Genomic DNA, 15,311 nt, shown 5'->3' on the forward strand with positions numbered 1-15,311 from the left:
AAGACTGTTAACAGCAATAGGAAATGCTAACTATAGTTGGTCTAGAAGATAATGTGTAACAGCCTTTACAGTTCTGACTTGCTCAAGAGAATACTGAAGAAAGAGATTCAGTGTTTCATATATACCAACTCTAAATTAGAATTAAAATATTCAGAAAAAGATAATTAAACTATTCAAGTCTTTTTTCACCTTTTCTCTACTTTCCTTTCTCATACAACCTCTCTCCTTAAAATAAAATCTAGCCACAACAAAGAATATTTGCTAAAATCTGCATTTCCTTTTCAAGTGTGTGAAGGCCAGAGTAAAAACCCAGATTTTCTCACTAATGAGAAGACTCTCACTGGCAACAGCAGGCATTATTCCGCCTTACATTAACAGCTGGATCCCTTTGCCTCTTTGCTCTTGGTCAATTAGCTAGAGAAGGCAAGTAATGTCAAAGCACATGGATTCCTTAATTACAAGGCTCATCATGGAAATAACTGGAATATAATGAATAGAAAAAATTGTAGTGATTGTGTAACTTACCCTAGATCTTTCTATTAGTGTTTCATCTTACACAGATTTTTTTTTTTAAAACCTGTAACTATTGTGGGGTGAGGTACTCCTAACTTCACAGTAATGTAGAAATGGTTTTATTGTATTACTTACCATCAACAGCAGGTGTCTTAGTTGCCAAAACAACAATTAGGGCAATAGCAATTATAGTAACTATGACAAAGAGGACAATCAGAGAGATTTCTAATCCACTAAATTTCTTTCTTGCCATCTAAAAAACAGAAAACAATATGTGTTTAAATGTGAAATATGTAAACATAATAAATCACCATCAATTATTATGTAATTATATATATTTTTTTACTTCCTACAATGCAGTTGCAGACAACCCTAACATAATATCCTGATTTAAGCACCCACTCAATAATATCTTAAGCGTGTACTTAATAATTTGAAACTTATGCTGATATAAAATGTAAGCAACACATGCAATTTCAAGTAAAAGGAATAAATTACTGATGCACATTGCAGTAGTACATTCAGATGAAAATATAGATGGAAAAAGGTATCTCCAAGTAGGTGTGTCTTGCCTTCTCATTTAGAGCATTTTGCAAGGCAAAGACTTCCATGTGCATTGTTTCTCAATTCTCACAACAATTCTATGAAGGAAATCATTATTCAAATTTTACTGATTAAGAACTTCAGGCTTAAGAGAGAATATGTTATAATTCAAAGTTAAAAACTTCAGGTTTTTTTCTTGAACACTCATCTATTTGATTCCAACATTACTTTCCACAACAATATTGTTGAAAAAAACATATATACATATATATATATATATATATATATATATATATATATGATAGAACACAACAGTATATATTTGGGAGTTGCTACTTTATTTAGAAATCTTTGAATCGTCACCAATTTCCTTCATCAAACAGCAGTAAATGAACTATACAAAACCTTCATACCAAAAATATATTTTTATCATTAGATGACATTATACTTCTGAGGTAGCATATAGAAGATACCCAAATGTAGAAATGTGGACTAGAAAGAACATATCTCCAATAATTATCTGAAAACAAATTTGTTTAATTTTGACCACACATATCTTATTTTTTATGGTGTATTCCATGATTTTTATGTAAATCTTAATTCAAAGACATACACCAAAGTAAAACTTAGAATTTCTACAGTAAATGCTTTAATAAATTGCTGGGTTTAAAATCACTTTTTTTTTTTTTGGTCTCACAATGGTCCCTGTTCTGTGACTATGTCAGTTCAGGTACCCAGTTGTCCCAAACTAAAAACCTCTTTTCCTTTTTCCATATGTTTTCCAACATTCAATTATTCAGTAAGTCCTATCGACTTCATCTTCAAAGTATTTTTAGAATTATACCCTCATTTTTTCCCCAGCACCACAGCATAATTTTTAGAAAATGTGTTGCCTTCATACCTGCGGTTCAATTTCAATCCCTCCCCCTCTACTCTTCTAGGTGAATTCTAATTTATACCCATTTAAAACGCCATGGTGAGTTCCTTACTACTCTGAGGCAGAGTTAATCTAGCCTTTCTCCATTTGCCATACATATTAAATGTCCTTTGCAATTATTTATGTGTATGTCAATTTCCTCAATTAGATCATTACATTCTTATTAGCAAGAATCATAAAATAAGTCAGATAATAATATGGAATAAGCAAAAAGTTAATTTTTAGTATAGCTTATAAATGAATATCTGCAGATTAGCATTCATTCTTAGCATATAATTTTCCGTTACAGGTAAGCTGTTTATTGCATCGGTAGTCTTCAAAGAAAATGAATGTAAACTAAACTTAAAGCAACAGGTAATATATAAAGCTGTTCAAAAAATGAAGCCCAGTTGCTTGACGTTATATTGAGAAATGACAAAGTCACATTTAGTGTTCAATTTTAAATAAGTGTAAATCTCTTTCCTTTTTGATAACAGAAGCCTTAAAAAATCCATTTTGACCTGAAACAAACTCTCCTTTGTCTAGAAAAATCAAAACAAATTTTAAAACAATTGCTTAAAATTACTGTGATCAAAAATATGATCCTTGTAATTTTGGATTACAGTAATTCTTAGTAACTCCTCTTGAAAATTATATCTTGATACTCTGAATAATTACTCTGAAGATGAATAATACCTTATTGTATAATAAACTGATGAATTATCTTTAAAAAATAAACTAGGAAAAATAAATGTTTTATAAATGTAGCATTCTACTCTATATAGATTATCTTAAAATGTATTTAAGGATACTTTATTAGAATATTCATCTATTTTTCAAAATCTTAATCAATACTTATTTTCTTTCATATAGAGTCATTAAACAAAATTTGCTATGTTTCCACCTAAGACTTTCAAAAGTTACAATGAAAAGTTGGGCCAAAAAAAAAAAAAATTCCTATATTTAAAAATAATTAGAAATATATTTTCCTGTTTTAGTACAAGGTACTACATATTTTAAATGGCAATTTAAAATATATGATATTGCTATTTTAACCTGGTGCAGATAGATGGGAATATGGTTAACACAAGTTAAGAAACAAAGTGAATTATAATTTATATTTAAATAAGCTGGAAACATAAAAATAGCAAAAAGCATATGAGCCATAGACTTACCTTATTTCATAGGCTGCTCTGTTTGCTATGTTGTACCAGAGTTGGATAAGGCTGCCAAAATAATGATCAAGGAAAGTTGCTTAGGTATATACTGACCCACTCATAAAGTTTTATTGCACCCTCACCACCCTATCAGTATTTAATAATCTTCTGCTCAGCCTGCGATTGTTAAAAGCCTTAACCTTGAAAGTAGTTTACACAAATGTTTCTCTCTGGGAATCTAAGTTAATTAGTAATTGTACTCCCAGGTAGTCTTTGATTTCTCAAAGCTATGAACTATTAATAGCTTATGAACATAAAATTAGTTATTTCTATTTTTTTCTTTTCAAAATTATATTTCTTTTATATTTGGAAGTTGTTTTAGTAACTATTATGTTTCATTGTGCGCAATTTAGATCCTCACTAGAAAGCAGAAACATATTTGTAAGAATCCGTAAAAAAAGAATTGTGGGATATAACAATTAGAAGATAGCATTTTATAAAAATGAATGATTAAATAAAAATTATTCCCTGTGTTTTGTTTTCAACCTTAAGGTTGAAAAGGTGATAAAATCCTTAAGTATAAAACATTACTGTGCAGATCAGTAATTTAGAGATAAAATCAACATTTTATTATTTATTTACCATACATAGCATTAATTCAATTATAGAAAAAATCATATTGTAAACCCTTCTCATTTCATATAGTAAAATTTATAAAATTAATTACACAACTGGTTTAAGCTAGCATAATGTTGAAAAGCAATGGATTTGATATAAGAGATTTGAGTATAAACACTGGCTGTACTATGTTCACCTCAGAAACTGTGGGCAATCTACCTATAAAATCACTAAGAGAATTACATAAGATAATATTGCTCATTATTTTTACTGTACATCTACTATCAAAAAAAGAGCCCAGCTGGGCGCGGTGGCTCAAGCCTGTAATCCCAGCACTTTGGGAGGCTGAGGCGGGTGGATCACGAGGTCGAGAGATTGAGACCATCCTGGTCCACATGGTGAAACCCCGTCTCTACTAAAAATACAAAAAATTAGCTGGTCATGGTGGTGCGTATCTGTAATGGTGGTGCGTGTCTCCTACTCAGGAGGCTGAGGCAGGAGAATTGCCTGAACCCAGGAGGCGGAGGTTGCGGTGAGCCCAGATCGCGCCATTGCACTCCAGCCTGGGTAACAAGAGCGAAACTCCGTCTCAAAAAAAAAAATAAAATAAAATAAAAAAATTAAAAAAAAGCCCAATTTGACTCTGAAATTGTTAGAGTCTCAGCTCTGCAAGCAATTTGGGCACTACATTTTCAACAAAATATATATTAAAATAATTTGCTTGCATAAAGTAGAACAATTAGTTTTTGAAGCAAACAACATGAGTCTAAAAAGAAAGTTTTAAAAAAGTATGCATGGATTTCTATATGATTCAGTAGCTATATAAGGGAGAACTTTCAATATATAAAATCAGTTATATAGCAAGAAGTTTAGAATCATTCCAGAATGAAGTTAATGGGAAGAACTAAGTCCAATATAATCATATGACTAAAAACTTTTCAGTGATTTACTCTCTATTCATGTGCCACATTATTATATATGTCTAAAATCCCACTAAATCTACCCCAAGTTCCTAGAATCAATAGGCAAGAAAAGCAAGGTCACAGGACATGAGGTGAACATGCAAAGGCCAATCACGATCCTACATGGTAGAAATAAACAATTGAAAACTGAAACTAAAATATAGATATAGACAGAGATATAAGTTGGTAGATAACTATATCATCAATTAGAGTAGCACTAAAAATGTTGATGTAAAAGTTATGGATTTTAAAAATGGAGAGATATACCATATTCATAAACTGCAAAATGTGGTATTAAGCTGCCAATTTGCTACTATTAGATCTACATATAAAATAGAATCTAAATCAAAACTACTGGAAGTAAATATGAACAAGCGGATTGTAAATATTGTATACCAACTTGTATAACAGCTATATTGATAATTTCTCCAAACTGGAAATAACCAACATGTCTATAAACTCTGGCATATCCATATAATAGCAAACTACTCAGCAACGAAAAGTTATAAACTACTGATTTATGCAACAATATTGGTACATCTTATATTTCAGGTCAATTGTTTTCCCTGTAATTTTAGTTCTCTGACAGATTCAAGAGAAATTGTTAATGAATAGCTGGTCTGTCTTTTTATTTCTTCCTTTAAAAGTGAGAGTAAAGATTCTTCCCACTTTTCACATCTTTGAACTGAAATGATAAGCCTCTGTCAAGTTTTAATTAGTCCGCCTTTACATGTTCCTTAATGTATAGAAATATTTTAAGTAACATATATTGTTCTCTTCAGTTAAAAATTGTGTGATTTTAGGCCGGGCGTGGTGGCTCAAGCCTGTAATCCCAGAACTTTGGGATGCCGAGGCGGGTGGATCACGAGGTCAAGAGATCGAGAACATCCTGGTCAACATGGTGAAACCCCGTCTCTACTAAAAATACAAAAAAGTAGCTGGGCATGGTGGCGTGTGCCTGTAATCCCAGCTACTCAGGAGGCTGAGACAGGAGAATTGCCTGAACCCAGGAGGCGGAGGTTGTGGTGAGCCGAGATCGCACCATTGCACTCCAGCCTGGGTAACAAGAGCAAAACTCTGTCTCAAAAAAAAAAAAAAAAAAAAAAAAAAAAAAAAAAAAAAAAAAAAAAAAAAAAATTGCTTGAATTTAAATTTGCACAGCTTCTATTTCAAGTCCTTACCTCCCTGACTGGTGCGACAAATTGTCCTTTGTGATAAACAAATACTTCTGCCACACTAGCTGTGGTTTCATCAGTGAACCTCAATCAATAGAATAAGGTGTTGAAAAATTGCTTAGAAGGTAAATTCACACAAAAATCACAAAATGCTCAATTATAAGCATAAGGAAGTTACATAGTTTTAAAAAGGCTTTTTAACTTAAAGCATATCATTTTTACTTAAAAGCAAATATAAATTCTTAAAATGTCAATTATTAACATAAAATTGTCCAAAAATTTTAAAACTTTATAAGCAAAATGATCCCAAAATTGAGTTGGAGAGTCAGCAGGCAGGGTAAGTTGTGAATACTGAAAGTGAATCTTAACTGGTGATTGACATGTAGTGTAATTAGAACTGATTAATGTTCAACTACTATCTTTATGGAGTATGATGTACTTTGTCTTTGAAATGTGCATGCCTGAATTATTTCAAACATGATAGTTAAATTAGTTAAATGATAGCAATCAAATATGCACTTTAGGTTAAACGTTATATGATTTCATATACTAGTTTCATATGTTACTTGCCACCAGGATACAACAAAAAAGACAAAAATCAAATTGTCAGAGTGAAATGCAGAGATATTTCAAAGTATTAAATAATAAAAAATGATCTGTTTCTTGACACTAGAGAGGATGTGGAGAAACAGGAACACTTTTTCACTGCTGATGGGAGTATAAATTGGTTCAGCCATTGTGGAAGACAGTGTGGAGATTACTCAAGGATCTAGAACTAGAAATACCATTTGACCCAGCAATCTCATTACTGAGTATATACCCAAAGAAGTATAAATCATTCTATTATAAAGACACATGCACACATATGTTTATGGCAGCACTGTTCATAATATCAAAGCACTGTTCATAATATCAAATGCCCATCAATGATAGGCTGGTTAAAGAAAATATGGCATACATACCACGTGGAATACTATGCAGCCATAAAAAAGGATGAGTTCATGTCCTTTGGAGGGACATGGAGGAAACTGGAAACCATCATTCTCAGCAAACTAACAGAAGAACAGAAAACCAAACACCACATATTCTCATTCATAAGTGGTAGTTGAACAATGAAAACACATGGACACATGGAGGGGAACATCACACACCCAGCCTATTGGGAGCTAGGAAGCTAGGGGAGGGATAGCATTAGGAGAAATATCTAATGTAGATTAAGTGGTGATGGATGCAGCCAACCATGGCACGTGTGTTCTGCACATGTACTCTGCATGTTCCACACATGAACCCCAGAACTTAAAGTACAATAAATAATAATAACAAATGTTCTGTTTCTTTTAGAAGTCTATGAAAAAAACTAGAATTAAAAGAGCCGGAGAGAGATCCAAGATGGCTGATCACTAGCAGCTCGGGATTGTAGCTCCCAGTGAAAACGCAAAGAACGAGAGGACGCCATACCTTCACATGAATTCTTGTTGCTCACGCACCAGGAGATTCCCAGCGGAGGAGCCCCACGGGTCGCCAGCGCGACTCTTGTGACCGGCGAGGCGGTTTTGCCAGCGTCTCGGAGCGTCGGTTATTGGTGCAGAGTCAGAAAAGCACCATCAATCTTAACGCCGCTGATTTAGTCAGCGCAGTGGGTTGCTCAGATTTCGGCGCTGAGAATCAATAAGTTGGACGTCCACTCAGAAACCCAATTACAAAGACGGTAATTATAAACACCACAGATGGATAAATCTACAACGAAGGGAAGAAAACAGCCAAAAAAGGCTGAGAATACCCAAGATCAGAACGCCTCTCCCTCCGCAGGGGATCACGGTTCCTCATCAGCAACGGAACAAGGCTTGATGGAGAACGAGTGTGTTCCAATTACAGAAGCAGGCTTCAAAATGTGGATAATGAGAAACTTCTGTGAATTAGAAGAACTTGTTCTAACACAATCCAAAGAAACTAAGCACTTTGAAAAAAGGTTTGATGAAATGTCAACAAGAATACAAAATTTAGAGAGGAAAATAAGTGAATTGATGGAGCTGAAAAACACAATACGAGAACTACGTGAAGTATGCACAAGTTTTAACAGCCAAATTGATCAAACAGAAGAAAGGATATCAGAGGTCGAAGACCAACTCAATGAAATAAAACTAGAAGACAAGATTAGAGAAAAAAGGATAAAAAGGAACGAGCAAAGTCTCCAAGAAATATGGGACTATGTGAAAAGACCTAATCTACGCTTGATAGGTGTACCTGAATGTGACGAAGAGAATGAATCCAAGCTGGAAAATATGCTTCAGGATATTATTCAGGAAAATTTTCCCAACTTAGTAAGGCAGGATAATATTCAACTCCAGGTAATACAGAGAACACCACAGAGATATTCCTCAAGAAGAGCAACTCCAAGGCACATAATCGTCAGATTCATCAGGGTTGAAATGAAGGAGAAAATACTAAGGGCAGCCAGAGAGAAAGGTCAGGTTACCCACAAAGGGAAACCTATCAGACTTACAGCAGATCTCTCAGCAGAAACCCTACAAGCCAGAAGAGAGTGGGGACCAATATTCAACATCCTTAAAGAAAAGAACTTTCAACCAAGAATTTCACATCCAGCCAAACTAAGCTTCATAAGTGAAGGAAAAATAAAAATTTTTGTGAACAAGCAAGCACTCAGAGAATTCATCACCACCAGGCCTGCTCTACAAGAGCTTCTGAAAGAACCACTACACATAGAAAGGAACAAACAGTATCAGCCTTTCTAAAAAATACCACAAAGTAAAGAACATCAATATAATGAAGAATTTACATCAACTAATGGGCAAAATAGCCAGCTAATATTAAATGGCAGTATTAAACTCACATATATCATTATTAATTCTAAATTTAAATTGACTAAATTCCCCAATTCAAAGACAGGCAATTTGGACAAAAAACTAAAACTGTATGCTGCATCCAGACACATCTCACATTCAAGGATACACAAAGACTCAAAACAAGGGATGGAGAGAGACTTACCAACCAACCAGAGAGCAAAAATAAATAAATAAAAAGCAGAAGTTACAATTTTTGCCTCTGATAAAATAGTATTTAAAGCAACAAAGATCAAAAGAAGCAAAGAAGGACATTATATAATGATAAAAGAATCAATGCAACAACAAGAAGAGTTAAAGGTCCTAAATATATACGCACCCATTACAGGAATAACCAGACATACAAGACTTATAAAGAGACTTAGACTCCCACACAATAATAGTGGGAGACTTCAACATTAATATTAGACAGATCAATGAGACAGAAAATTAACAACAATATCCAGGACTTGAACTTAGATCTGGAACAAGTAAACGTAATTAACATTTATAGAACTCTCCACTTTACACAAAATATACACTCTTATCAGTACCACATCATATCAACTTAGAAGTTTAAACAAAATGTTGGTTGGCTCCTTGTTTGTTACTCTCTTCCCTCATTTTCTTTCATGTCTCCATTATTAAGGATAATTATATCCTTAGATATAATTTAGACTGCATATTTAGACTGCATTCTAGCCCAGGCAACAAAGCAATACCCCCATTCTCTCTCCCTCTTCCTCTTTCTCTTTCTTCCTCTTTATTCTTTTTATTATTCTTTTTCTCTTTAAAAAAAAAAAAAAAAAAAAAAAAAAAAGAGCCACAAGGCAAGAGAAGAAGTAATGGAAGAAGGCTCTAAGAGCTGTGGAATTTGTTTGAGTTCTTTCTTCTAGACGACAGAAGCAGATGCAGTAGAACACAAATTTAAAAAGGGAAGCCAAGGATCATGCCCGGGTCATAAAAAATATTGGATACGAAAGATTTTAAAAGAAGAAGAAGACAAAGTCAGCAGCGAGACACCAGCACCATTAGAGGGACCAAAAGATGGAGAGTTATGTGAAGAGCTACCAGAAAACATGACATTTATAAGTTCTGGCATTGCAGTCTTATGCACAGATGCATAGGTAAATGAATAATAGCACACATGTGCTAATAAATAGAACAGAAGACTTTTTAGATATAACTCTAGATGTAACAACTCTTGCAAGTTTCATGCCCAAATTTTCGGATATCTTCAGCAGTCTGAAGTAGAACTCTCTACCATCGCCATCAAGACCATTATTTACTATCTCTCTATTTCAATTGAAATCGCTACTTCTCCCCAAGCTACATGAGTTCATGACTTTTAATTCCTTTTTGTTAAGCCTTGTATGTCGCCATTTAATTCTGCACGTTTCCTTCCTCAATGTCTCATATGTAACCCTTTCTATTCACTTTACGGCTACTGGTATAACATAACCTCAAACCTACATTATTGTCATTGTTTCCTAACTGGTCTCCCAAACTCCATTTATTCAACTTTTCTCTTTTCCCTGAAGTAAATTCATCTACCTCTCTCCAGTAAAATAATTCAACTCATTATATTCCCAGTGCAGTATTCCAATGATACCTAATGCCTGGATGTAGAGAAACAAACTTCTTAATCTTACCTTTAAAACCCTACACTTTTCATATCTGCCATTTCATCTCCCGTGCTTTTCCCTTCATAACAACGCCTTTCACACTTGTAGACTAGTACTGTCTTAGCTCGTCTCGTATTAAAGGTATCCATGGCCGGGTGCGGTGGCTCAAGCCTGTAATCCCAGCACTTTGGGAGACTGAGGCGGGTGGATCACAACGTCAAGAGATCGAGACCATCCTGGTCAACATGGTGAAAGCCCGTCTCTACTAAAAATACAAAAAATTAGCTGGACATGGTGGCTCGTGCCTGTAATCCCAGCTACGCAGGAGGCTGAGGCAGGAGAATTGCCTGAACCCAGGAGGCGGAGGTTGCGGTGAGCCGAGATCGCGCCATTGCACTCCAGCCTGGGTAACAAGAGCGAAACTCCGTCTCAAAAAGAAAACAATTGACCTGCTGATATTAGGAAGGTTACCCTATAAAATCAATAAGAGAAAATTTATTTCTCTTACTTAGTTTAAAATATTTGGACAGGCTGCTAATATAAGAAATGTAAGTTTAAATTTTTAAAAGTAATTTCACTTGAAACCTTAACAGATTTAAAAGAGTTATATTTCATATAGCATAGCACTGATATTTAAAGTCTAACACTCCTTAAAGATCAGCTCTAATGCCCTCACTATCATGAAGACTTTTTGAACTCCTGCACCCAACTTGATTTACCATAGCTAACAGCAATGTCTATCTCTGAAACCCCATTATGGTACATCAAATCCCTCTTATCTTCCTTTTCCTCTTTTATAAATATTCGTGTATATTTGCCAACCATCTTAATAACACTCTTTCAGCATACCAAACACCACTCAATGTGTTAGCAAATAATCCTTCTTGTTTACATATGATTACCTCAGTGAATAACAAAAGGAACTTAGAGTTTGCTCAAATATAAACAACATCATACAACAGATTAACATTTGAAATGAGTGTATGAGAAAAGCAGGAGAGAAAGGGATAAAAAGAAAGATGATAGAAAACATGAAATACGATTAGAAGAAACCAGATTTGATAAGACAAACATTAATGATGTAATTTCCTGAATATTCAAAAAGGGCATAATAAATTTTGTTCTATGCTTTCTAGTAGTCTCTGCCAAATGAGTCAGACTTAGTTACGTAATTTCTAGAGTTCATAAATAAAATCAAACCAGTTGTCCTCAAAGCTCACATCAGTTTCTTATATTGTGAGTGTAAATATAGTTCTCTCATGGGTTTTGGTGTATAGAGTACAGGAAAGTAAAGTATATCACCTTACCTTGTTACAGTATCTAAGGCAGTAAGTTTTATCCATTTGTTCTCTCAGTATAACTCAAAGAAAAATGGGTCAGATATGGTTTGGCTGTGTCCCCATCCAAATCTCAACTTGAATTGTAATGATACCCATGGATGAAGGGCAGTGCCTGGTTGAGATAATTGAATCATACTGTTCTCATGGCAGTGAATAAGTCTCAGGAGATCTGATGGTTTGATCAATGGAATTTCCCCTGCACAAGCTCTCCTGCCTGTCACCATGTAAGACGTAACTTTGCTCCTCATTTACCTTCCACCATGATTGTGAGTCCCCCCCAGACAGGCGGAACTGTGAGCCATTAAACCTCTTTCCTTTATAAATTACTCAGTCTCAGGGTTTGTTTATATTAGCAGTGTGAGGCCAGACTAATAAAGGGTCTGTACAAGGAGGTAGTTCAGTATAATTAATTTTATGAGAGGTCAAAACTGTGGCATTTTACGATTAAATTTCTGCTTATCTTGCTTAATCCAAGTAGAGACAGTAGAATGCTTAACCTTCCCATTTTCAATTTTTTATTCTTCTACAAGTTCTACTCTATAGTGACACCACAAACTACCTTTATATCCCAATCTAGACTTCTAGACATCAGCAGATGAAAAAAATATTCTAAACAATTATAAAGTGAGCTACATAATGCTACCTAATAACTGTGGAGTAATCTTTGTGAAACTACTGTATTTGAATATTTTTGGAATTTTTCTCATATTTTAAATTAAAAAACAGTAGAAAGCGGGAAGAAAAAAAAAAAAAAAAAAAAAAAAAAAAAGCTCGGCACAGTAGTGCACGCCTGTATTCCCAGCATTTTAGGAGGCCGATGAGGGCAGTTAATGAGATCAGGAGATCAAGACCACCCTGACCAACATGGTGAAATGCCATCTTTACTAAAAATACAAAAATTAGCTGGGCATGGTGGTGGTCACCTGTAATCCCAGCTACTCTCGAGGAGAGGCTGAGGCAGGAAAATCGCTTGAACCCAGGAGGCAGAGGTTGCAGTGAGCCGAGATATCACCACTGCACTCCAGCCTAGGTGACAGAAGTGAGACTGCATCTCAAAAAAAAAAAAAAAAAGAAGAAGAAAGAAAGAAAAAGAAAGAAAGAAGGAAAGAAAGAAGGAAAGAGAGAAAAGAAAGAAAGAAAGAAAGAAAGAAAGAAAGAAAGAAAGAAAGAAAGAAAGAAAGAAAAAGTAAAAAGAGCAAGTTCTAATATCAGTGATCACAAAGCATAGGTTTCATATATTTAGGACATCCAAATAGAATATTCAATTGGGATAGTCAACTTAGAACTATTTGAAAAAAAGAAAGAGATGTCCTTAGATATGATTGAAGCTGAAAAAATTTTTCTTAATCTAAGGCTCAATGAATTTAAGTAAACTCATCATGTTTTGAAATGTAAAAAATATGCATAAAATTCCAGAAATGCATACTATGGTATAAAAAAGAAAGACATAATTTGGGATCATTTAATATGTTTTAGATCTCTGGAAATATAAAACATTAAAACCAGAAGACTAGCTCTATTGCTCATTATCAAGCCTACATTGTTAGTATTAAAATAAGACACTCTTTATATTTATCAGAGTAGATAAATTGAGTACATTCTCCAGAGTTTCATTTTCTCTCTAAACTGAGTGTATAAGAAATAATATGCAATGACTTTGGATTCACTCTGCCAGAGGACTCCAAGTACTATTCTCTGGGGTATTTACTTGAGTGGTCAGCTAAACAGACTGTATATTTAACATCTTTTTGCAAGAATAAAGGAGTCTAATAAGTACATGCCTGAATTTCACCCCTCTGTGTTTTTCTTGTTCTCTGGTCTCCAGAGCGAAAGATGGATAAATTTGAGTGACAACAATCCAACTGTATATCCAAAAAGGTTCATTTCACGTTAGTGTGTGTGTGTGTGTGTGTGTGTGTGTGTGTGTGTGCGCGCGCGCACATGCGTGCACAAGTACTTGAGATCTAAATGTAAATATTATCCATTATCCTTTTTGTCTTTTCTCTTTCCTTAAATCAGGCATTTTGGGAAAGCAGAAAAAAAGAATACTAGAAAATAAATGTATGAGACCGCATATATTAAGTTTATAAGATGAAGAAAATTATTGAAATAATATATTAGGGCAAGTATTTTCAATATTAGAAAAAGTAATATTGAGAATTTGGATTAAACTTAGATATAGTTTAAGATATTTAGAGACATGGAAAGCTAAAATAATAACAATGACACTAAATGATTAGTCCATCCTCACTTTTCTGGTGGTTTAAAATATATTTAGGTATACAGCAAAAATGTAAAATTATTTGTGAAATTGCAGAGCAAAAATTACAAGTGAATAAAGCATTTGATTATACTGATCCTTATAATATTTACAACTTGAACTCACAACTTGTCCTAAAGCGAAAGCACCTGATACGACTATCCCTAATCACAATTGATTTCTGATTATTAATCTGTAAGAAAATGAAATCATCTGCATTAGATATGTCATAAATTAATAAATATTTATAAATATATTTTCAATTATAAATCAAGGTAATGGAAAGCAATACATTTTCTTTTATCTAAAATTTATCTTTACTTTTTTTTACATTATATTTTTTACTTTACTCAGGACATTTTTAGAAAGTGTACATTACTAGAAATAAAGATACTTTACTGCTTCTCAAGGATTGGTTATAACAAATTAATGAAGTGTTTTCAAAAAAAATTCCATTAGAAAACATGTAGCTATCTGATTCATAAATAAAGCATTTCTTTGTACTAGTGTATTAGCTAAAATGAAATTAGATTTATATGTGTGTTTTTTAGATAAGATTTCAAAGAGGCAACAATGTTTGCCTTTTGAAAGTGGAGTCTTTCTTCATAATTGTGAAGCGAATATTGAGCATATTGTAAAAGAATAGCAAAATAATATGGTTTATTGAATTTAAAATTACTTTAGACCTCTGTTCCTTCTTAAAATCCTATCCCTCGGAGAATTATTTCTTCAATTGTTGTATCTATGCTGAAAACTAAAGTTGTTTTTCTAGTTTTTCTTTACATGTAAACTACAACGTCCCAAACTTCCTATTTCACTTTTTTTCTAGTTACATCTTCTTACCTAAGCTACAATATGCCTAACAAAATGCCACGCATTTTCATTTGAATGTGCTTTTGTTTCAAAGTCAACAGTTCTGAAACCACATTGAGTATCATTTCTCTCAACTTTCTCCTAAAATGTTTCAAGATCTTTTCAGTGCCACTATTTCTATGGTAATCATCTTCAATACCTATCTAAAATCTTTTATTAGATAGGTGATTTCATGTTAGATCTTGCATGAAGCTTCCAATACTCTTAGTTCTTAAAGCTTTCCCTTCTCAGAATTTCTATAGAATTTTTAAAAATACATTTAATATTAGTTAATCTTGTTTTGTTCCCTAATGGTTTTATGTATGTGGACTTAGCTATGAATATTATGTGTTAAATGTCTTACCTAAATAATTTTTCATCTTAGCAAACGTGTGCTAAGTAGAACTCATAATTCCCATTTTACAGACAGTTCAATGAGATTTACAATAATAGTACACCTATGTCAAAGTTGCACAGAACTTCTTTGGTTTAATTCTACTCTTATCTATA

The 15,311-nt window shown here is 33.6% G+C and overlaps 1 protein-coding gene across 3 annotated transcripts in view; it reads right to left on the minus strand.

Annotated features, from left to right (window-relative positions):
* Window positions 1–15,311, minus strand: part of SI (sucrase-isomaltase) — a 148,012-nt gene that overhangs the window by 89,914 nt on the left and 42,787 nt on the right. Inside the window, exons 3-4 of one of the 3 annotated variants that reach the window (XM_074405608.1) lie at window positions 3,148–3,198; window positions 649–766 (exon numbers count right to left, since the gene is read on the minus strand). In XM_074405608.1, coding sequence (XP_074261709.1) covers window positions 649–766 — 118 coding nt within the window. In that variant the 5' untranslated portion in view covers window positions 3,148–3,198. Of the gene's footprint in view, window positions 1–648; window positions 767–3,147; window positions 3,199–15,311 lie in introns of those variants that run through there. The other 2 variants (XM_074405610.1, XM_074405609.1) reach the window with 2 other exon arrangements.

The sequence above is a fragment of the Saimiri boliviensis genome, chromosome 9 (assembly GCF_048565385.1).
Source record: "Saimiri boliviensis isolate mSaiBol1 chromosome 9, mSaiBol1.pri, whole genome shotgun sequence".
NCBI lineage: Eukaryota > Metazoa > Chordata > Mammalia > Primates > Cebidae > Saimiri > Saimiri boliviensis.